The sequence below is a fragment of the Geotrypetes seraphini genome, chromosome 4, assembly GCF_902459505.1.
Source record: "Geotrypetes seraphini chromosome 4, aGeoSer1.1, whole genome shotgun sequence".
Taxonomy (NCBI): Eukaryota; Metazoa; Chordata; class Amphibia; order Gymnophiona; family Dermophiidae; genus Geotrypetes; species Geotrypetes seraphini.
In genome coordinates this window covers 123239124-123264238 of record NC_047087.1, presented here as the reverse complement: position 1 = coordinate 123264238, position 25115 = coordinate 123239124, and the positions used below count along the sequence as shown (strand labels likewise).

The window sequence follows — 25115 nt, the reverse complement described above, 5'->3', positions numbered from 1 at the left end:
GATCTGCCTGTCCCCCCTTGAAGTCCTGTCCCCATCCTGAAAGCCTGATGCCCCCCCTCGACGTCCGGTTCTTCTCCCCCCTCGGCAGGACCACTCGCACCCCCACCCCGAAGGACCGCCGACTCCCCGACAATATTGGGCCAGGAGGGAGCCCAAATCCTCCTGGCCACGGCGACCCCCTAACCCCACCCCGCACTACATTACGGGCAGGAGGGATCCCAGGCCCTCCTGCCCTCGACGCAAACCCCCTCCCCCCAACGACCGCCCCCCCCCAAGAACCTCCGCCCGTCCCCCAGCCGACCCGCGACCCCCCTGGCCGACCCCCACGACACCCCCACCCGCCTTCCCCGTACTTTGTGTAGTTGGGCCAGAAGGGAGCCCAAACCCTCCTGGCCACGGCGACCCCCTAACCCCACCCCGCACTACATTACGGGCAGGAGGGGTCCCCGGCCCTCCTGCCCTCGACGCAAACCCCCCTCCCTCCAACGACCGCCCCCCCCCCCCAAGAACCTCCGACCGACCCGCGACCCCCCTGGCCGACCCCCCCACCCCCCTTCCCCGTACCTTTGGAAGTTGGCCGGACAGACGGGAGCCAAACCCGCCTGTCCGGCAGGCAGCCAACGAAGGAATGAGGCCGGATTGGCCCATCCGTCCTAAAGCTCCGCCTACTGGTGGGGCCTAAGGCGCGTGGGCCAATCAGAATAGGCCCTGGAGCCTTAGGTCCCACCTGGGGGCGCGGCCTGAGACACATGGTCGGGTTTGGCCCATGTGCCTCAGGCCGCGCCCCCAGGTGGGACCTAAGGCTCCAGGGCCTATTCTGATTGGCCCACGCGCCTTAGGCCCCACCAGTAGGCGGAGCTTTAGGACGGATGGGCCAATCCGGCCTCATTCCTTCGTTGGCTGCCTGCCGGACAGGCGGGTTTGGCTCCCGTCTGTCCGGCCAACTTCCAAAGGTACGGGGAAGGGGGGTGGGGGGGTCGGCCAGGGGGGTCGCGGGTCGGTCGGAGGTTCTTGGGGGAGGGCGGTCGTTGGAGGGAGGGGGGTTTGCGTCGAGGGCAGGAGGGCCTGGGATCCCTCCTGCCCGTAATGTAGTGCGGGGTGGGGTTAGGGGGTCGCCGTGGCCAGGAGGGTTTGGGCTCCCTTCTGGCCCAACTACACAAAGTACGGGGAAGGCGGGTGGGGGTGTCGTGGGGGTCGGCCAGGGGGGTCGCGGGTCGGCTGGGGGACGGGCGGAGGTTCTTGGGGGGGGGGGCGGTCGTTGGGGGGAGGGGGTTTGCGTCGAGGGCAGGAGGGCCTGGGATCCCTCCTGCCCGTAATGTAGTGTGGGGTGGGGTTAGGGGGTCGCCGTGGCCAGGAGGGTTTGGGCTCCCTCCTGGCCCGATATTGTTGGGGAGTCGGCGGTCCTTCGGGGTGAGGGTGCGAGTGGTCCTGCCGGGGGGGGGGGTGTATCGGACGTCGGGGAGTCGGCCGGGCAAGAGGGCTTGGGCTCCCTCTTGCTCCGATCGTGGATGCGGGTGCGGGTGGGAGCGCGTGCGAGCGGTCGTTCGGGGTGGGGGTGCGAGCGGTCCTGCTGGGGGGGTGAATCGGGCGTCGGGCGGGGTGGGAACTATGTTTAAAAACTTTTGTATACCGCGCTCAGGCATATAACGCGCGAGGGGTATGCGCGGTACGTAAAATCACGTATAACGCGCGCGTTATATCCGCGAAAATACGGTAATAGTTGAAAAGCATGTTGCGTTGCACTTAGCAAAGAATACTTTCTCAAGTGTCTAGGTATTGACACTGTAAGGAAGCAGGAGATGTGTAGTGGTGCACATAAAAAGCATTCCATTTCAAACCATGCTGGTTGATCCTGTGGATAAGAATCAACAATCCAATGAGCTCCATATTTGGCTAAGGATGCGATGTAATAATAATAAAAATCAGGTAAATTTAAACCACCTTTAATCTTAGAGGCCTTCAGCTTGGCGAGAGCAATACGAGGTTTTTTCTTGTTCCAAATAAATTCAGAAATTTTCATATTAAGCCAATGAAAGAGCGACTTATGGCAGAGAAGGGGAAGCATAGATAGAGTATAATTAATTTGTGGGGCTAAGGTCATTTTAATGGAGACTATTCTACCCCTATTAACACATAAAGGAACAAAAACCACTTCAAACGTCTTTTAACTTTCAATGGTGCTCAGATGGGGGCTACCATGGCTCCTTCCTTGGCATGTCTGTATGTAACTGATTTTGAGGACACCTTTATTTTTTCATCTATATACATGGCAGACATCTACACCTGGAAACGTTACATCGATGATGTTTTTTTAATTTGGACTAACTCTCTGGACAATTTTCATCAGTTCCTACATTGGTTGAATACATGTAATCCTCATTTACAGTTCACCGCAAGTACGTCATTCACACACATAGCTTTTTTGGATATCCACATCACCATGAGTGAAGGAACTTTTGCCACAACTATTCATCGTAAGCCTACTGATAGAAACACGTTGTTGCACTATGGAAGCTATCACCCTCGCCATTTGAAAAATAACTTACCTGTGGGTCAATTTTTAAGACTCAGGCGTTTGTGCAGCACTAAAGCAGAATACAAATTTCGGGCAGGAGACATGTGGCATCGGTTCAGTGAACGGGGATATCCTTACCATATTATTAAAAAAGCTTACAAACGGGCTTTATATGCCCATCGAGATTACTTGTTACAACCAACGTCTGACCAACATGATCCCAGATTGGTGTGTACTTTACCTTACTCTTACCAAGCATTTCACATCAAAAAAATTATTAAAACACATTGGCACATTCTTCAGGCTCATCAGTGTTTGGAACAGCAACCCCTTTTTGCCTTTTCAAGGGGCAAAAATGTTCGGGACTTTGTATCTACTTCACATTTTGTTAGTTCTCCAACCAACATTATGATACATGAGCCTAAAGGTCATTTCAAATGTGGGAATTGCACTGTGTGCACACATGCGTTGGAAACATCCTGTATGCAGCACCCCACGCTACCTAAGAAACACGTTCTCCAGCATTTTTCAGATTGTGACACCCAGGGAGTTGTTTACCTTATTTTCTGTCCGTGCAACCTGTTATATATTGGACATACCACCAGAAGCATTAAGACCCGCATAATAGAACATCTAAGCAAAATAAGAAGGGGCGACTGTAATGCCCCCTTGGTTCAACATTGGCAGGCTACCCCGCATCAGCTACAGGACTTAAAGTTTGTGGTGTTAGAGGTGGCCCGTAACATCAGAGGTGGCAATTCTCAAGCATGGCTTTGGAAACACGAGCAGAGTTGGATTTACTATTGGCAGACAGTAGCTCCCTCTGGTTTGAATAAAGAAGTCGAGTGGTGGGCGTTCCTCCACTGATTGATTGACATCTTCCTTGGTGCATAAAAAACCGGGTGCTCAGCTGAGCATTCACGTCATAGGACATTAAAAGATTACAGAAGTAACAGCAGGTATTCCGTCGACAGCGCTGAGAGTTTGGTAAAGTTATTCGGTGTAGTTATACCCATAGCCTCTGAAAATTTATAACTTTTCTGTACCTCGGTTTCTCTGTGTTGCAGGATTGAAAATTTGAAATCATAACTACAGTTTGAATGTAAGGAATTGCAAGCGGGTTCTCTGAGGAAGCCTGTGTGGCGAAACGCGTCAGGACCCAGCTATTTCACCGCATTCTTTATGTTTCAGCTAAGTGATTTACTTTGGAAGTTCTTTATATACACAGTTTAAAATTTGGATTATCAGTGCTTTCACTTTTTGGACATTTAAGCATTACAAATTATTACTGATTAAGGACTTTGAAACATCTTTTACAACGGTGCAATGATTGATACCATATAAAGTTTCTCACGGGCTGTATGCCCTTATTGAGTACTTTAAACCTCCATCTTGGAATCTGAGCACCATTGAAAGTTAAAAGACGTTTGAAGTGGTTTTTGTTCCTTTACGTGTTAATAGTTATAACCCTTCAGGAACATTTGTTTTGAAACATACCCAGTTGTTTATATTGACTATTCTACCCCACCAGGACAAATAAATCGGGGACCAACGAGATGTAGTACTTAAAACCAAGTTTTTGATTTTAGATATATTGAGATCCTGAGCAAGTAATGGGTCTTTATGTATTAAAATCCCCAAATATTTTACAGCTCCTTACATTTATCTATCTCTGCCCCACGTAATGAATCTCCCTCTTGGCGACTTAACAATACTCTGCTTTTAGATGAGGTAATAGTGGAAAAAATCAAATCTTTTACTACGGAATTTTTTTAAATCAACACCAAAGATCCAGAAATCTGTCCTTCTATTGTTTGGGAAGCTTACAAAGCTTCTCTCAGAGGTGAATTGATCAAACTTGCTTCCTGGAAAAAAAAACAATCCATCCAAAAAGAAAAAGAACTGGAAACCTCTATTAAAAATTTAGAATTACAACATATGTCCACCCATTTACAAGATCCATCCATGTTCCAACGTATTCAAAAATTAAAATATGAATATAATACTCTAGTCTCATGTACGGCCCGACGTGACATTTTCATTTCCAATTCTGGACACTACATGGGAGATAATCTTATGGGTCGCCCTTTGGCTAGGTATCTTAAAACTAAAACAAAACGCTTACACATCTCAGTTGTTCAAGACTCATCAGGACAATTAGCCAGAACCAGATCTCTGATTTCTTCCCAATTTGAAAAATTTTACACTACCCTATATCAATCTGAGTTTTCAGCCTCTGAAACGGATTTAGATTCGTTTCTATCCTCAATAGCTCATCCGACTCTATCGGAATCTATTAAAGTAAAACTGGATGCTCCTATAACTATATCTGAGATTGAAAATGCTATAACCTCTCTACCCAATGGGAAAGCTCCGGGCCCGGATGGCTTTACTAATGAGTTCTTCAAATGCTTTCGAACCCTATTGACTCCTCAACTCCTTACATATTATGATTTCCTCCACTCCACTCCGGACAAGCAATTTAATTTCACTGAGGCCACAATTGTAGTTATTCCCAAGCCAGATAAAGATGCTACTCTGGTTAAAAATTTTCGTCCTATCTCTCTTCTTAATTTGGACTACAAAATTATGGCTAAATTACTTGCACTAAGACTCACCACAGTGATCCCATCTCTCGTACATGGAGATCAAACTGGATTCATCAAACATAGATACATAGGGGATAATCTTCATTTATTTCATCATATCAATGCTCACGCCAAAACAATGTCTGATCCTGTGATTGGTCTAGCCATTGATGCCGAGAAGGCCTTTGACCGAGTGGAGTGGCCTTTCTTATTCCGAGTACTGAAATGGTACAACTTTGGTTCTTTCTTTACAGACTGGATAGAAACATTATACAGACAACCCACGGCTCGTATTCTGATTAACAATTCTCTCTCTAATAGATTTTCCCTCCATAGAGGTACCCGTCAAGGCTGTCCCCTCTCACCACTATTATTTGATTTAGCATTGGAACCTCTATTGTCAATTATCCGACAATGTTCCTTAATTAAAGGTGTTCCCTTGTCCAGTAGAGATATTAAACTAGCAGCTTATGCTGACGATGTTCTTCTCTTTCTCAAGGATCCTCTTGTCTCTATACCTCATTTTATCAACATCGACCTCAATACTCTCAAATATCTGGATATTCTGTTAATTGGGAGAAATCAGAGATCTTTCCACTAAATGATCACATTTCCTCCTCAGATCTAGCTCATTTTCCTTTTCCATGGACACTCGCAAATAATCTACTCCATGTGTTTTGTGCTTGGAAGCCAGATCAGACACTCGCAGAGACTCCACTCCCTGCATCGAGTGTGGAGGATCAGACCGGGTCAAAGGCGGCTCAACCTCATGGGAGACTGCAGCATGCCGAGGCTGGAGAAGAGTAAGCAGTGTGGGTCCCATGGTAGTGAGGACCTTAATAATCTGCTCCTCCAAAGAGGTCTGGGACGAAGCCGGCAAGGAGGGTACCGCATCTGAAACCAGCCCACCTGCCTTGGCTGAAGGGTCCCGCACAGTGGTGTGAGAGTGCTTCGACTTGGGAGGATTTGACACTTTAATCACAACTGGCGGAATCGAGTGCGAGCTATCTGATCTGAGGAGACAGGAGAAGATATCGCAGCAGAGGATGTCGAAGCAAGAGCCGCTCCAAATGACGAAGATCTGATGAGGCTTCGATGGGGATCGAGGCCGAAGACACCTTCGATGTTGAGGGATTAGTAGATTCCATCTCGAAGAGGCTATCCACCAGGATGCAACGACGCTTAAAAGCACGAGGCTTAAGTGTTTGGCAAGGCAGGCACGAGGTAGGATGATGCATCGGCCCAAGGCACTTGAGGTAGCGTCTTGAGGGTCTGTGAGAGATATCGTGCGCTTGCTACACCGTTTGAAACCGGTAACAGGCCGGGGCATAGACAAAAATACAGTCGACGCAAAGTCGAAGCCCGCAAGCTGCGGCCGAGCGGCCTGTACCGGACGAACAGACGGAAGTAAAAATTTTTATTTTTTTTTTAAAGAAAGAAAAGTAACAATACAGCGATTCGTGAGAAAAATAAAACACAAACCCCGGTGAGAGAAGGCACGAACAACGAAGTAACCAGAGAGAGCCAAAAAGAAGGACTTCTCGGCTCCGCGGAAAACTAAGAACTGAAGAGATGCGCCCTGCGCTGGACGGGAAGGCACGCACGCATACGTGCTGCGGCCGACTTGAAACTTCGAGTTTCTTCAAGCAAGTCTGCTTGTGAGGTGTTCACATCGGGGCTCCGTCGGATGACGTCACCCATATGTGAGAATACCTGCCTGCTTGTCCAGGGATAAATTACATTACATTAGGGATTTCTATTCCACCATTACCTTGCAGTTCAAGGCAGATTACAAAAGAATTATCAAGGATATATTACAAAAAGATATTACAAAAGGTATCTGGTCATTTTCAAAGAGAGTAATAAATGAGTATGGCTAGTTGTTTTGGGTTGGGGGGCTATAGTGAGGTGAGATTTGAAGCTTGTGGTGTTATTTCTTTTTTTCAGGGATTTCTTGAAGAGTATGGTCTTTATTTCTTTTCTACATGTTTTGTAGTTTGGGGATGCCGTCAGTAGATTGGCAACTTGGTTATCCAGTTTGGCTGCTTGGGTGGCTAGTAGGCCATCATATAGTTTTTTCCGTTTGACCTCCTTGATTGGTGGGTGTGTGCGTTTTCCTATGTCTGGCTGAGGTGTTGTGGATGAGGTGGTTGTTCAGGTAATTTGGGCTGTCTCCGTATAAAGTCTTAAATAGTAAACAGTAGAATTTAAATTGTATTCTTGCTGGAATTGGAAGCCAATGTGATTTGAGATATGCTTCTGTAATGTGGTCGTGTTTCTTCACTGAGTAGATGAGTCTCAGTGCTGTGTTTTGGATTGTTTGTAGTTGTTTTGTTATTGTTGCAGGGCAGGGGAGATATAGAATATTACAGTAGTCTAGTAGGCCTAGTATTAGGGACTGTACTATGAGCTGGAATTGTGTTTTCTCAAAGAATTTCCAAACTTGCCGTAAGTTTCTCATGATTGAGAATGATTTCTGTATTGTTTTATTGATTTGCGGTTGCATGGTGCAACATTTCTCAATTGTTATTCCTAGTAATTTTAGAGTGGGTTGTATGGGGTAGTTGAATGCGTTGATTTCAATGTTGGTTATGGTTGGTATTTTGTTATTTTCGAGGAGGATGAATTTTGTTTTGTCTGGGTTCAATTTCAGTTTGTGATTTTTCATCCAAGTCGCTACTGTTTGGTGTATTGTGTCTGGCATGGAAGGTTTTGGTTGTCGAAGGGTATGAGAATGGTAATGTAGGAGGTTATGCCTTGTTTGTCCAGGTGGGTACTGAGGAGGCTGTATAGAGGTTTAAGAGTATGGGAGATATTGGGGATCCTTGGGGAACGCTGCAGGGGTTTGACCAAGGTTATGATTTTTCTTTGTCTGATTTTACTCTATAGGTTCTTGATTTTAGGAATCCTTCAAACCACGAGTATACTTTATCTGTAATACCTATTATATCTAGGATATGTAGTAGGACGTTATGATCCACCAGGCCGAATGCAGCGGTCAGGTCTAGTTGTAAGCATCGTTTTTTTTTTCTGTGCTGAGGTGTTCTCTGGCTGTGTCCTTGAGGGATCCTAGTAGTGTCTCTGTGCTGAAGTTGGATCTGAAGCCGGATTGCGTGGGGTGTAGTAAGTTGTGGTTTTCTAGGTAATTGGCGAGGTATTTGGCTACTAGTCCTTCTATTATTTTCACATAGAGTGGAATAGAGGTAATGGGTCTGTAGTTAGATGTTTGGTCTATTTGGGGTGATGATGATTTCGCTGAGGTTAGTTGGGTATTGGCCACTTATGAGCGTGATTTGTATCCATTTTAGAAGAGCACGGAATTTTGTACTAGATGTTTTTTAGGAGATATGGTGGACAGTTGTTGAGGTCACAGGATGCACGGTTGTATTTTTTGTAGTATTTGTTGAATTTGGGTCATTGTATGTTGGGGAAGTGGGACCATATTCTGTCTGCTGCAGTTGACAGAATATGGTCTCACTTCCCCAACATACAATGGCCCAAATTCAACAAATACTACAAAAAATACAACCGTGCATCCTGTGACCTCAACAACTGTCCACTATATCTCCTAAAAACATCCAGTACAAAATTCAGTGCTCTTCTTCTAAAATGGATACATAATAAAATTAAAGGCAAGAAAAATAAGAGGTCCAAATGCTGCAAATCAATGTCATCAACAACACAGAGCAGTATATGTTTGAGTCAGTAGCTGTTTCTTTTTAAAAATTTAATTAATAGCAAACTTTAATAAAAATGGAGAATATTCATAGCTGATTTACCCCTGGAGACATGTTTTAAGCTTATATCAGGGGCTGAAGACCTCTACATGTGCAACCCTGTAAGCATTTTAAGCAACTGCCTAGGTGAACCGACTGTCCATATACACTTATAGATTTGCTCCTGAAGCAGGTACTAGGTGTCAAAACATGCTGGGCATGCAGACCACTATTATAAAGTGTTTTATTAAGATTGTTTTAAAATTGACCCAGCATATACCTTTTGTATTATTGATACAATAAAATTAAACATTATCCATCACTTGAATAGAGGAAGAAATTTCCAGCTTCGCAATATCTAATAAAGATCATAAACGCTCAGGTAAAAAGTAAAAAAATACTTAGCATATATACTCAAATATAAACAGATTTTTTGTCCCCCCAAAAAAGGGCCCAAAATGGGTCTCTTGGTTTATATTTGAGCCTCATCTCTTCATGCCACCCAGTATCTGGCATTTTTCTTCCACCCCACCCCATTCTCCTGCAGTGATGTCCTCTTGCCATTGCTTCCAACCCTCTCACAGCAACCGACATTTCTTTGCGAACCCCACTCTCCCCCCCTCGACGCCAATGTCACAGCACCTAACATTTCCAGTCTCCAACCTCCTCACAGCAACCAACATTTCTTTCTGAATCTCCCCCCAACTCCGATACTACCGCAACAAACACCTCCCTAATCATCTAATAATCAGCTCTTCACTTAACCAGCATTTGCTGGGGTCCGCCGACACTGACATCTGCACAGCAGCAAACATTTCCCGCCTCCAACCTCCTTGCAGCAACCAGCATCTCTTTCCAACCCCTCCCCCCGACTCCGATGCCACCTCAACCAAGAATTCCCCCCTGCCTCCTAGATCATCCAGTAATCAGCCCTTCACTTCCCAGCATTTGCTTCCCTGGCACATGCTGAAAAAGTTATGCGCTGACTGGATCGAAACAGAACCTTGTGCATCTGCACATGCTCAAAGACTTGCCAGCTCTCACCCTCTCTGAGAGATCTGTGGAAGCCAGCAGACCTAAGAGTATGCGGAGATGCTCAAGAAATGTTGGTTGCTGCAAGGGGGTTGTAGGCGGGAAATGTTAGCTGCTGTGCTGATGTCAACATCAGGGGACCCCAGGGGAGGGGGAAGGAGGGAGGGAAGAGGAGTATTTCTGGTCTGGGGAAGGGAAGAACATAGAACTACAGAAGAGTAGTGCCAGAGAGAACACCCCCCCACCCCTACCCTGGTTTATACTCAAGTTAACAGTTGCCCCCCCTTTGGGGTGGGGACTTATCTCAGTTTATATACTCTGATAAGTTTATATTCAAGTATTTACGATAACTGCCCAGATACTTAATTATATCTTTAGCTGGATATCAAAGACTAAAATTTCCTGATGTATATCAACAATTTACGCTTCTCTAGAGAGGCACAAGGGTCATCACGAAACATCCACATTTTCTTTTTCTTATGAGAGCTTGTGAATTTTAGAGTAGAGTAAAAGCACAAAAAGCTAACCAGCACAAAAAGCTGTAAAATCTAGCCAGCCCAGCATAAAACAAATCCATTGCAGATCAAGAGACATACAAGGTAACAGTGGAGAAAGCAAAAAACATACAGTATGGCATTCAAATAGATGGATTTATTATTACAGAAAGGTCAACTCAACATGACTCATGTTTTGGCTGCGAGACCTGCCTCAGGAGTCTGAAATGTTGATGAAACTATTGTTGTGGTGGCAAAGCAAATTCAACACCCAATCAAAACCGCCAAAGTGTCCATATAAACCAGTGGTTCTCAAACCTGTCCTGGGGGACCCCCAGCCAGTCAGGTTTTCAAGATATCCCTAATGAATATGCATGAGAGAGATTTGCAAACCTGTCACTTCCATTATATGCAAATCTCTCTCATGCATATTCATTAGGGATATCTTGAAAACCTGACTGGCTGGGGGTCCCCCAGGACAGGTTTGGGAACTACTGATATAAACAAATGCATTGTGTGCGAGCAAATGAGAGCAAATGCAACTCTGAGCGCAGAGTCCACAGCATCCATAAAAGAAAAATAAACAATATAAAAATAAGGCAAAACATATGTCAGCAGCAACATACATAGTAATTCACTGGCAGATCACACAGAAATCATGACTTCTCCCCCACAACTCCCGGGTGAAATTCCTATAACTTTAATGGTTATCGAGTACAGTGACAAGGTAAATTCTGTAAAGGCACCATCATTTGCATACCAAATACACACAAATGATAAAAATGATGGCATATTTGTGTGCAAGTGTACAAATATACATGTGAATGCCAACATTCTGCTTAAGTGCTATTCTGATATCAAGATACCAAAATACTCTAATACTGAAAAGGGAATACCTTTGTTTATGTAGTGCAATCTAACATCCACAACATGGTCCACATTTAAAAAAAGAGGCTGCATGTGCTAATTGTATTGGAATTTGAGATATCACTACAGGGCTTCTCATTTCTTTTTAGGTGGGTTAAAGGCACAATATGGACCACAGCAATATGGCCTAATCCTTGTAAGGCAATTATTAAGGTGGACTACTATTAAGATGTGTTATTTTAGTGTTAACCCCACTTATTAGTAACCAAGTCTCATTGCATAAATCGGCACCTGTACTAAAATAGCATGTTATTGGTAAAATTACCATGTCAACAGTCGCCTACATTGATAACTACACCCAAGTGACTTGCTCAGCGTTACTAGGTGCATCACTGTAATTTGAATCTTGGCTTCCCTGCTTCTCAGTCCATCACTCTAAACATTAGGCTACTTCCTCCATGCCAAGCTATAAACCCATGCTCTCTCTCAGCAGGTTATTCATATAATTAGGGGAAAAACCATTTAACTCTTTAATTGGCAGATAGTAAAACGGCTGCTTTATGTAACTTGATGTTGAACGAGAACAACAGTGCTAAGTAATAGGCATTTGGAGATGCAGATCTCCCTCCCATAAGAGTCATAGAAGACACATAAGAACATAAGAAGTTGCCTCCACTGGGTCAGACCAGAGGTCCATCACGCCCAGCAGTCTGCACCCGCGGCGGCCCCATCAGGTCCACGACCTGTAGGTTTTCTTGATTTAGCCCTATATCCCTATCTACCTCTATCTGTACCCTGTACTAAGCAACATTGCCAAATAAAGGGTTAAACAGTAAAAAAAAAAAAAAAAAGGAAAATTAATTTAGAATTAAATGTAAAAAAAAAATGTTATCTACCTGCAAAAAGCTGCTTTTCTTAAGTTCTGTACAAGTGATTTTTCCAGACCAGGATCTATTGACTGTATAAAATATCCTCTGTATAACCTGTAACGAAACAAAGCTAGAAATAGAAAGGTTGCACATTTTTAAACAAAACAAATTCCTAATTCAAACGCAATCATAAAATCAACACAGAAATGAAGAGACCAATTCAAAATAAGATTTTAGTACATTTCTAGAAAAGAAAAAGCAGATTACAAGAGGAGGTAAAATACTTTTTCTTGGCTGAGCAGAACAGCTGATCAGAAAAGCCCGAGTCAAAAATACAGTTCTCATAAACCTTAAATGAAGTTTAAGGCACATTTTGGTTTTATTTATTTAATAAGATTTCTAGATGACTTTTCAAAGACCAGCAAAGCAGTGAACATATACGTAGAATAACAAAGTAGTAACAAACTGTGGCATGTAATCAAATTTCAAGGCTTAAAATAGCTATAAAAAGTCAATCTCTCTCTATATATAAGCACTTAGGTGATATGTCAGTGCACTCTGTTCTAAGATTCCAGCAGTTGAAGATGCAGCTGTCAGATCTGTTAGGAACAAGCTGGTGGATGGAGCCAGCATTAATTGACAGCTCAACTGGTCTGCACAGTTCTAAGGGGAGCAGCTTCACTGGTGAAGTGGGGAGGCAGGGAAAAAGAAGAGAACAGGTGCTGAGGTTGGAGAGGAGAATTATCTTTCAGCAAGTTTCAGAGTTAAACTTGTGCATTAGTTATTGTATTATTAACTACAACCAGATATTGCTTCCTAGATGAGATGTGTTTAACAAAATATAAACAAAATAAAGAAAAATCCAACCAGTCTGCAGTAAAAAGCGAACACCAAAAACAAGAAAAACTGCAGATGGGAATGTACAAAGACAGGAATCTTTATTAAAAAAACATTTTTAAAGGATTAAAAATTGATATGGTTTTTTAAATAAAGATTCCTATCCTTGTACATTCCCATCTGAAGTTTCTTTCTTGTTTTTGGTGTTAACAAAATATAAAAACAATGATACTAAAATACACAGACAAAAATGCAGAAAAATTGATAGTTTTGGTAAGTGATCATAGAGAGCATAAATTTATAGATTTAGTGGTCCAAAACTGTACAGTGTATCCCACTCAAAAATCTCAAAAAGAATTCCCATTAATACATAAAATTTTGGGACATCGCTCAAAAAATTGGGCAGCACTTACTCACATACATTTACAGTGGATAATGAATGGATGAATGTAATGTGCTTACTTGGAATGATTTGGAATTTGATATGTTTGTATAAGTCTTGTTTGTTCTATTCTATGAATGTTACTTTTGTAATGGCGCTTAGGCAAATAAAGCCCTGTGAGCTCAGAGTCTGTAGACAAAACCCATAGAACTGGGACCAGATCGTAGACCACCATCCATTAACTATGGAAAAAGCTATTGTCAAAACTAACATTTCACTAGCCATCAAAAAGGCAGGCAATCCTCCTCTATTCTGGCCTCTTGAAGATGAGATGAGACAAAAATGGTGAGGATAGTAATTCCACATCTGAACTCAAGGACCAGGAAAGGGAATACCAGGACAACTTACCAGTCAAATATAACAATGTTTCCTTTCAAGGTCTTAAGTATCAAAAATGTTGTTCTTAAGATACTAGAACCTAGTTTTGAAATTCATAATTGCCTGTTGGTAATCTTGCTCTCTCCTGCTATAAGTCCCGCCCAATTTCATTAACACTGAGGGTTGTTTGACATACTTTGCCACCATGCAAGAGAAGAACAGAAGACTGACCTGAGCACCTGGAGAGTAGTGATCATAGTGCTGCTCTCTAGTTTAACCAGAGCTGTCAGTTATCACTTGAAGACTTTCTGCTCTATGCAGAGCCTTGTGGCCTTGTCCTCAAATTCTGCCCATTCGTGTCATCATTGAAGTCTATTTGAGATGTTCTATTGCTGACTAACAGTCACAAAGCAGTACACCCTCTATAAAAAAAAAACCTCTTGGGATTATTTGGAAGGAATGAACAATGTTTGACAGGGTAAATGGGATTTTTAAGTGTTTGAAGGAATGATAAGAATATGTGTGAGAAAAAAAAATTATCCTGCCTCCTTCAGGGTCAACTCCCCCTCCCCCAACCCAAAAGTCATTGATTTGGTGAACCGCCCAAACCCTATCTCAAAACTAAAGAGATGATTCCCGATTCCCACCAGACATTACCCCCAAAAATCCTGTTGATCTATTAGATAATCCTCCCCCAAACAGAAAATCCACGGAGTAGTAGTATATCCCAACCTAGACTCTCCTAAAGATCCTCTCCCACACAGGTATCAGAATGGTGGGGGGGAGCCAAATTTTCTACCTTCTCCATCTTCCTATCACCGTCATTTGCTGCTGCCGGTTTAAAGAAAGTATACATTCATCACATGGAACTATATGGTGCACAGGCGCCAATGCCGGCTGTGTCCCAGAGCAGGAAGTGACATGAGGGGATGAAGCTGGCAGTCAAGAGAGTGCAGAGTGCAGCCCCTTGTTGTGGATGTACTTTCGTTTGCTGCTGTTGGTTTAAAGAAGCAGCAACAGCAGAAGGGCTGAGGAACAGAGGGGAATGGATGCCAGATGGAAAGTGAGATTAGATGAAATGGGTAGGGAGAGAGAATGGGCAGAACAGGTGCTGGATGGAAAAAGGGGCAAGAAAGAGGGCAGATGCTGGATGGAAGGGAGACAGAGAGAGGCTAGATGAGATACTGGGAAATAAGAGAAAGTGGAATAAGAAACAACATCAACTTAAAGACCCTAGACAAACACTCAGATCACTACAAATACACCTTTAACATCAATTGGGTTCAACGCAATAACAAGCAACCTCCTTCAAAACACGCCAAAAAATTTAACCCTCCACATTCTGGGACAAAGCAGACCCCACAATCGCCAATATAGCCCCCAACGAATTCATATCACAATGGCGTACTGTAAGCGAAACCATCCTGAATGAGCTAGCTCCTGAAAAATCAAAATCCAGAATCTGCAGACCGTCAGACAAATGGTTCGATACTGAACTTCTCCAACTAAAAAAGCTCTGCAGACAACTAGAAAGAGAATGGAAAAAAAAGAGCCTAGAACACACAAAAACAGCATGGAGAACTCAAATCAACCAATACAAGAACAAACTCAAGGAAAAACGGAAAGCCTACTACTCTAAAATGATAGGCACGGAAACCCTAGACACAAAAAAGCTATTCAATCTAGTAAAGACTCTCACCGACACCAAACCTCACCTAGCTACACAAGGAAACCACCCACCGACAGCTATCCAACTAGCAGACCATTTCAAAAATAAGATCACCAAGATCAGAACCGCATTCAACAATACTCACACCCACCTCGACAAAATAACAACAAACCCTTCAACAGGAGAAGCCATCGCCACAGACAGAAGCTGGACAGTCTTCCCCGTATTACATTGGTCGGATATGAATCGACTCTACAAAAAATACAGCCAAGCTTCTTGCGACCTAAATAACTGCCCCACCTACCTGTTATCAAACTCCTCCACCACATTCAGAGCCAACCTCATGCTATGGATTCAAACCACATTTACAGAAGGTCAATTCCCTCAAGACCTTGGAGAGATCATAATCACCCCAATCATGAAAGACCACAAAGGCCCAATAGATAACCCCCTCCAACTACAGACCAATCGCTTCAATACCAATATACGTTAAAATAATAGAAGGTTTAGTTGCACAATACCTCACCAACTACCTGGAAGACCATAACCTACTTCACCCCTCACAATCAGGATTTTGAACCAACCACAGCACAGAAATACTATTTGAAACACTACTAGACACAGCTCGACAGTAAATTAGCAAAGGCAAAAAGATGATGCTAATCCAACTTGACCTCTCCGCAGCATTTGACCTGGTCGACCACTCCATACTGCTACAGATACTTGACGTCATTGGGATCTCAGGGAAGGTCTACAATTGGTTCTAAGGATTCCTCAAATCAAGAACCTACAGGGTAAAGTCCAATAATATCAAATCAGAACCATGGTCCAACCCATGCGGAGCTCCACAAGGATCACCTCTATCACCTACGCTCTTCAACTTCTTTATTTCCTCCCTTGGAGCCACTTTAGATAACTTAAATGTTACATCCTTCAGCTACGCAGACGACATTACCATACTCCTCCCCTTCGACCCATCAGAGCCAACCACTACAGCAAAACTGGAAATAACCCTAGATGCAGTGGAAAAATGGATGGTAGACCACAAACTGAAACTAAACTCAGATAAAACAAAATTCCTTCTGCTTGAAAAGGCCAAAACTCCCACCATTACAGAACTGAAAATTAAAAACACCAAATACCCAATACAGCCCGAACTCAAACTCCTAGGAGTAACGATAGACAGATGCTGCACAATGCAGTCCCAAATCAATAAAACATCCCAGAAAGCTTTTTTAATTATGAGAAATCTACGTAAAATAAGAAAATTCTTCGACCCAGCACAATTCAGGCTAATTGTCCAATCCCTAGTCTTAGGTCTACTGGACTATTGCAATTCCCTCTATCTAACTTGTCCTGCCAACATGATAAAACAACTTCAGACTATACAAAACACTGCCCTCAGACTGATCTACTCCCTGAGAAAATATGATCATATTACAACTGACTTCCTAGACTCTCACTGGCTACCTATGCAAGCACGAATTCAATTCAAATTCTGCTATTATTCAAAGCATTAAACAGCTCCGCCCCCCCTATCTAAACAACCGCCTAAACCAGATCCTCACCTCAAGACAAAGAAGAACTCCGAACCCTTTTGCCTTCCCTCCACTCAAGGGCACTCAGCGCAAAAAGATGTTTGATAACCTTCTGCCGACGCAAGCAGCAAAACTTAACCACTCCATCTCCAACCTGTTGACGGCAATGGGCGACTTCAAAACTTTTCAAAAAGAAATCAAAACCCTACTTTTAAAAAAATGTATCCTGATATCTTAACCCAACCTTTCCCCCTCCTCCTAGATAAATTCTCCCCCAAAACCTCCACTTAAATAATCTCTTCCTCCCCAAAACACCAACCAAGTATTCAGATCCCTGAAATGTAACGTAATCTTATTTGTACTCTAACTGTAATCTATTTGTTATATCACACAGTAACGTACAGTCAATTTAATATCCAATTTGCAAGTTCTTCCGGAATTAATCCAGGTACCTCTCCTCCCTTGTAACCAAAAAACAAACAGGAGGAGTGTGTGGCGCAGTGGTTGGATCTACAGCCTCAGCACCCTGGGGTTGTGGGTTCAAACCCCGCGCTGCTCCTTGTGACCCTGGGCAAGTCACTTAATCCTCCATAGCCCCAGGTACGTTAGCTAGATTGTGAGCCCACCGGGACAGAGAGGGAAAAATGCTTGAGTACCTGATTGTAAAACCGCTTAGATAACCTTGATAGGCGGTATATAAAATCCTAATAAACTTGAAACTTGAAAACAAACCCAAAACTGTTGTAACTTCACTGGAAATGTCCAGTTAGCTCTTTTGTAATCCGCCTTGAACTGCAAGATATAGGCGGAATAGAAGTCCCTAATGTAATGTAATGTAGGGAAAGAGATGGAAAATTGTAGGTAGACAGTAAAAACTAGATAGTAAGAAAGAATTAAATCTGGACAGAGAGGAACAAGAATAAATTGAAGAAAGATGAAAGAAAAAGGAACAGAGAAAAATGACAGTGGCCAAAAAAACAAACAGGATGCTAGGAAGTATTAGAAAATGGATGGTAAATAAGACTATTGTGTTGCCTCTGTATCGCTCCATTGTGCGATCTCACCTGGAGTACAGCGTTCAATTCTGGTCACCATTTCTCAAAAAAGATATAGCGGAATTAGAGGAGGTTCAAAGATGAGCAGCCAAGATGATAAAGTGGATGGAACTCCTCTTGTATGAGGAAAGACTAAAGAGGTTGGCACTGTTCAGCTTGAAAACGAGACGGCTGAGGGGAAATATGCTGGATGTCTATAAAATCCTGATTGGTGTAGAATGGGCACAAGTGAATCAATTTTTTACCCCATCAAAAAGTACATAGACGAGGGGCACTCAATGAAGTTACAGGTAAATACTTTTAAAACCAATAGGAGAAAATATTTTTTCACGCAAAGAATAGTTAAGCTCGTTGCTAGAGGATGTGGTAACAGCAGTTAAAGTAGATGGGCTTAAAATGGTTTGGACAAGTTCCTGGAGGAAAAGTCCATAGTCTGCTAATGAGAAATGGGGTGCGCCACTGAAAGCATGAAATGTTGCTACGGCTTGGGTTTCTGCGGAGTGTCTGAATTGGTCATTATGGAAACAGGATACTGGGCTAGATGGACCATTGGTCTGATCCAGTATGACTATTCTTATGTTCTTATGGATAGAAAATCCTGGCAGAAAATAAGAGAAGATAAGGAAAGCAGAAAATAGAGACTGGGAGCAACAGAATTAGAAAAAGTAAATGGCCAGACAACCAAGGTAGAAAAAAGAATTTTATTTTTAGTTTAGAATAAAGTAGCATGATAGCTGTGTTTAATAATCATTACTAAATAGAAACAGAAATCAGATATCTTTTAAATGGACTAATTTTAATACATTTTTGATTAACTTTCAGAGATGAAAGCCTCCTTGCTCTGCTTAGGACAGTATACAGTCTTGGGTTTTGGCCTCTGAAAACTAATTAAAAATGTATTAAGTCCATTAACTAATTGAAGATGTATTAAGTTCCATTTATTTGTAATTGTCAATTGGTAATGCACTGATGGCAATATAGCAAATATAAATTTCAAAAATTAATATCTTTATATTTTGCACAGTACAGGTGTTGATGCATCACTATTTCTCTTTCTCTGGTGTTCAGTACATGCAGAGTTTGGCTTCTTGGGAATTCAGTTTAATTTTTCTACATACAAGGGTGTGATTATTTATGCTATTTGGGGTGATGATCTATGTTCTGCTTCTGCGAAAGAGACATGGTTTTCTTTTAGCACTGACTGTGGGGGATCAATCTGTACTAATGTGGCTTGTTTAGTTTTTCAATAGGTTTATTGATGTTCCAGTACCCAATGAAGTGTTTATGATGCTGCCTTTTCTTAGGCAGGGCCTTGTAGTAGAAGTTGCTGCTATTATGGTATGACAGAATTACTCTGTAGGTCCTGAGTGACATCTATAGTGATTTGTATTACTTCTCAGTACACCTGGCACTAGTGCTGCCCAATTCAGGAAAAAAATATCGATTGATTCGATTCAGCCTACTGAATTGGTTTTTCGATTCAATACGATTTTCCTGCCCAATTGGGTGTTTGTTTGTTTTTTCAAACATCCTGGTGGGTTTATTTTATAGCCTCTTCACCCCCTTTGCTTCTCCTAACCACACTGGCGCTGTGGTGTAAACAAAATAAACAAACAAAAAAGACTTTTCCTCTCTGTTAAATCCTAGCCCACGTTTGCGGTCTAACACCAAGCTCTGGCAGGATACACTTTTCAAATCTGACATATTGTAATCACAAAACGGAAAATAAAATAAGTTTTTCTACCTTTTGTTGTCTGGTCATTAGTCAAATCTTGTTGGTCCCATGCTCTGGTTGTCTTCTGATAACTTGCTTGCCAGGGTCTCCTTCTTTCTTCTTTCTCCATTCTAACCATCCATCTGCCATCTCTGTCCTCCCCTTCCGATTCCCTTCCCTCTCTTGGAGGTCTGGCATCTTTCTTTTTTTTTCATCTCCTTCCACAGATCCATCTTTTCTTAACTACCCTTTCATCCAGCATCTTTCCCTCCTTCCCCACCACCCCAGAGTCTACCATCTCTCCCTTTCTTTTCCCAACTACCCTTTCCAGTATCTCTATCCCCCCTCCACACCATCCATTGTGTCCAACTTTTCTCCCTTTCTGTTCCTTCCCTCCCTAAATCCCATTGTCCATCATCTCTCTCCCTCTCCTCTATTTTTAGACCCATTATTTCTTCCCCCCCCCAAAGTCCGGCATATGCACGTCTCTTTGAACCCCCATTCCCTCCCTCTGTGTACTTCTACACCAGGGCCCCCTACCCTGGAGGTCTGTCCCGCCTGAAGGCCTGCACCTCCCCCCTGAAGGCCTGTACACCCATCCCTGAAGGCCTGTCCCACCCTTGAAGGCCTGCCTGTCCCCCCTGAAGGCCTATGCCACCATCCCTGGCCTGTACCCCCCTTAAAGGCCTACACCCCCCTTAAAGGCCTGCACACCCCCAAGGCCTGTCCAACCCCCTAAAGGACTGCCCCCCGAAGGCCTGCCCCCCCCAAATGCCTGCCTGTCCCCCCTGAAGGCCTATGCCAACATCCCTGACCTGTCCCCCCCTTAAAGGTCTGCACCCCCCCTTGAAGGTCTGCACCCCCCAAGGCCTGTCCCACCCCCTGAAGGACTGCCCTCCAGAAGCACTGCGCACACCCCTCCCCCCGGGAAGGCCTCCGTGTTCCCCCTGGCCTCCCTGCACCGTTTACCTTATAGCTTGAGCGTGCAGCCGAAGATTGCGGTTACAGCGTCTTTGCAGTGCTTTGAGTTGTTTCCTCTGCTGCGGTCTCGCCCCTCCTCTGTCGTCAGAGGCAGGATCACAGTGGAGGATACAGCTTAAAGCACTGCAAAGATGCTGTAACCGCGATCTTCGGCTGCAGGCTCAAGCTATAGGGTAAACGGTGTGGGGAGGCCAGGGGGAACACAGACGCCTTCCTGGGGGCGTGCCCAGTCTTTCAGTGCGGGGACAGTCCTTGGGGGGGTGCAGGCCTTTAAGGGGGGTGCAAACCTTTAAGGGAGGACAGGCCAGGGATGGTGGCATAGGCCTTCAGGGGGGAACAGGCAGGCCTTCGGGGGGGGGCAGGCCTTCGCAGGGGGCAGTCCTTCGGGGAGGCCAGGAAGGAAGCCGGACAGCAGCACTTCCCGACTGACCCTCCCTCCTCGCCCTCTAAAACAGGTGCGGCAGCGGCCAACCAGAAAGAGCAGTGCTGCCGCTCCTGCTTTAGGGGGCGAAGGGAGAGGGTCCGAATTGGGAAGCCGATTTTTTTTTTTATTTAAATCGATTCGAATCGATTCACCCAAAGTGAATCGGTGAACTGATTCAAATCGTGAATCAGGTAGCACTACCTGGCACTGAATTTTAGATCACACATTTCTCAGTAGTAGCTCAAGGCAAGTTACATTCAGTTACAATAGGCATTTTTCTGTCCCTGAAGGGCTTACAATTTAAGTTTTCTAATCAAGGTAATAGAAGTGACTTATCCGAGATCTCAAGAAACCTAGCTTCTGTGGTTCTCAGTCTACTGCTCAAACCATTAGATATATATTATCTGAATTTAGCTATACCTAATGTTTGGTAACTCAAAGCAAACTAAAAACTAGCAGAGCTGAAACCTGGTGGCCACTTGGCAACCTAGCAAAAAACTGATTTGGTAAGTTATGTTATGGTTGCCTGTAACCACAAGATTTCTATTACAGTGCTACCGAAGATGATGGATTAGGAAGCTAGGAAGGACAGTGTTAAAATATCTTCATATTTCCAGACTACTGCAAATATTAATATGTTGCATTATTTTGAAGTTTTTGGTATATAGTTCCATGGAGTGTATTCAGTATGCCCAATACCATTAGTAACAGAGGTAGCTATTGTTAAACTACAGGCGCACAAGTAGGCTCATGGAATTCTTTCTACTGTCACCTCCCTGCTATGTATGTATCTGTGAAGTATTTACAGGGTAATTTAACAGAAAATATTTGTTCACATCAACTCAGTCCTTAGAGAAGGGGTGTCAAAGTCCTTCCTCGAGGGCCGCAATCCAGTCAGGTTTTCAGGATTTCCCCAATGAATATGCATGAGATCTATTTGCATGCACTGCTTTCATTGTATGCTAATAGATCTCATGCATATTCATTGCAAAAATCCTGAAAACCCGACTAGATTGCAGCCCTCGAGGAGGGACTTTGACATCCCTGCCTTAGAGGGAACATTATCTCCCTCATTCCCTGTTTCTCCACAAGGGGTTTTCCTTTTATACTTCCCTCTCCTGGGGCAGCAACACTACAGAAAGGCATTGCAACCAGCCAGCATGGAGCATTTGTGCATGCTTGAAGCCTCCAAAACAGGAATTTGAAGGTAGCAGAAGTTGTGCAGAAGGAGAGACTGGATACCATGGGGGGGGGAAGGAGATAGCTGCTGAACATGGAGGGTGGTTGAGAGGCAAGTAAAGAGAGAAATGCTGGGTGCCATAGGGATAGACCGGGGCTGCCCAATTCCAGTCCTCGAGATCCACTGGCAGGCCAGGTTTTCAGGATATCCATAATGAATATGCATGAGAGAGATTTGCCTGCACTGCATTCTTGGTATGCAAATCTCTCTCATGCATGTTCATTCTGGATATCCTGAAAATCTGGCCTGCCAGTAGATCTCGAGGACCGGAATTGGGCAACCCTTGGGTAGACTATATGAAGGAAGGAAAGGGGAGATGCTGGGGCTTAGGGGGTGTGATTGGTGCACAGATGATGCTGGGAGTGGGGTCAGAATCAGGGGCAAAGTTGGAAAGGTGCAATTTGGGACCCCCAAATGAAAAGACATTCCACTGCCCCTGCTCTCATATATACCTTTAAGTCATGAGGTAGAAGTGATGCCCATTGGCTCCCTCCTCCTTCAGCCACAGTTGCTTCTCTTCACAAAGACACGGGTAGCGACTCCTATGCGTGGATGACCCAGATGCCTTCCCTCCGACGTTGGAAGCTTCCTCCATTGTCAGGTGAAAGTCTTCTGGATCAGCTGCGGGCTGCACATCAGAGTCACTGCCCGCAGCTTTGTGAAGAGAGGCGACTGTGGCTGGAAGGAGGGAGATGATCAGAAGGTAAACACCCATAGGAGGGAGGCATGAAATTCAGACACAGGATGGAGGGAGAGAGGCGCATTGGGACTTGGGAGGGAGGAAGCACAAACTTCGAGGATGGAAGGTAGGAGGGAGGGTCGTGAACGCGGGACACAGAATGAAGGGATGGAGAGCAGCATGAACTTGGGCTACAGGATGGAAGAATGGAGGGAGTGGGGGAGGAAATAGAAAGGGAGAATTTGGTGTCTGAGTGAGAGGGAAGGAGAGCTGGTGCACATGGGAAAATGAAGAAAGAGGAGAATTGTTGGGTATAGAGAGGGAGACTTATTAGACATGGTGGTGGGAGAGGAGGTAGTGATGCATGGGGAAGAGAGAGATGAGAGGAAGAAATGTTGGATATGGTGGTGGAGAGGAAATAGAGGGATGGATGGAAAGGGATGCAAGGAAGTAGAAAAGGTGGGAAGAATACTAGAATCCAAGTTAGATACAAATTTAACTTAGGAATGGTTTTAAAAAAACAGAACTTGTTCTTAACCTGTGGACTGCCTGCATTGCAAGTCATATTAACTTTAACAAAGGATTAAAGTCTATAATAAAGTAAGGCATTAAAAAGATTAAAATGTTCTTCTTTGAACAATTTCAATTAGAATACTGGAATGTTTAGGTCAAACAACAGATCAATTTAAAAAGCAATAAATTGTGCAACAATAATTCACTTTACTATTTAATACTTACTGTGGTAATGTAGCGAGAATGAAATTCTGATGCTTCTTTTAAAAATGTTAAATGGGGATTAGTGTTCACCACATCCTAGGCAGAAAGAAGAAGTGTATGAGGTAATACATGGTACCTGAACAAAGTGATCACAGCTAAAGCTGCAGAAGCATGAACAACTGTCAGTGATATTGGATAAATACTAGTTAAGTTTAGCTTATTTAAAATTTCATTATACTGCATTTTAATTACATGCAAGTGTAATTAGCTATCCCTGCAGCTGCCCGTTGTCCTCAACGGCACGTTCTCTGCCACGATCCTACCCCTGACGTCAGAGCAGGGGAAGGACGTAGCAGAGAGAACGTGCCGCTGAGGACGACGGGCAGCTGCAGGGATCGCTATAACACCAGCGAGCCTGCAGGCTGCCATATTAGCCTTAAGGAAGTAAGAGCAGGGAAGCTGGGGGAGGCCTTTCTGACTGACCCTCCCCCCTCAAGAAGGAGCAGCAAGTGGCAGGACAGCCAGCAAGAGGCAGCACTGCAGCTCCTGCTTTAGGAAGGCACGTGGGAAGGGTCGGTCATTGAATCGGAAGGCCGATTTTTTAAAAAAATTGAATCGATTTGAATTGATTCACCTGATTCGAATCGGTGAATCGATTCGAATCGTGAATTGGGCAGCACTAGTCACAACCATTCTAAGAACAATAATCAAGAATCAGCAAAAAGCCTTAGTAAAAAGATATGTTTAAATCTAGTCTCAAAACTTAATAAGAACATAAGGATAGCCATACTGGGTCAGACCAATGGTCCATCTTGCCCAATATCCTGATTCCAACAGTGGCCAATCCAGGACAAAAGTACCTGGCAGAACCCCCAAATAGTAGCAGCATTCCATGTGAATAATCCCGAGCAAGCAGTGACCTCCCCCATGTCTGTCTCAATAGCAAACTATGGATTTATCCCTCCAGGAACTTGTCCAAGCTAAACCCAGATATGCTACTGCTGTTCCCACATTATTATTTCAAGAGTTATTTTCCAAAGATTCAATTTTTCTCCTCAAGTTGACATTATATTTTATCATAACTTCTTGCATTTGGTGTGTATCACTTAAATCTTTATTAAGTTTATCAAATTGAGATTTTAAAGATCCTATTTCAGCTTTCATTACTTTAAATTCGTCTTTGATCATTACTTTAAATTCTTTTTTGATTTTTCCTCCAGACATTGAATTTGGGAACACAAAGATTTCTCCAGATTTGCAAATAAATCCCATAATGAGTCCAGTGTTACTTCTTAAGGTTTAGTCAAGGAACATTTTGGCAATTGTAAAGTTATAGTCTGCTCACCAAGCTGCGATTCTTCCCGAATATGTTCAGTGGAGTCTACCATAGCCCTTTCGGATGATTGAGACTTCACAGATT

At 43.7% G+C, this 25115-nt stretch overlaps 1 protein-coding gene across 6 annotated transcripts in view; it reads right to left on the bottom strand.

Moving 5' to 3' along the window:
* LOC117359206 (serine/threonine-protein phosphatase 2A regulatory subunit B'' subunit beta-like) overlaps positions 1–25115 on the bottom strand; it is a 261026-nt gene that overhangs the window by 119025 nt on the left and 116886 nt on the right. For all 6 annotated transcript variants that reach the window (XM_033941552.1, XM_033941551.1, XM_033941556.1 and 3 more), the window contains 2 exons: positions 23717–23791; positions 12109–12195 (listed from right to left, as the gene is read on the bottom strand). In XM_033941552.1, coding sequence (XP_033797443.1) covers positions 12109–12195; positions 23717–23791 — 162 coding nt within the window. The remainder of the gene's footprint in view (positions 1–12108; positions 12196–23716; positions 23792–25115) is intronic.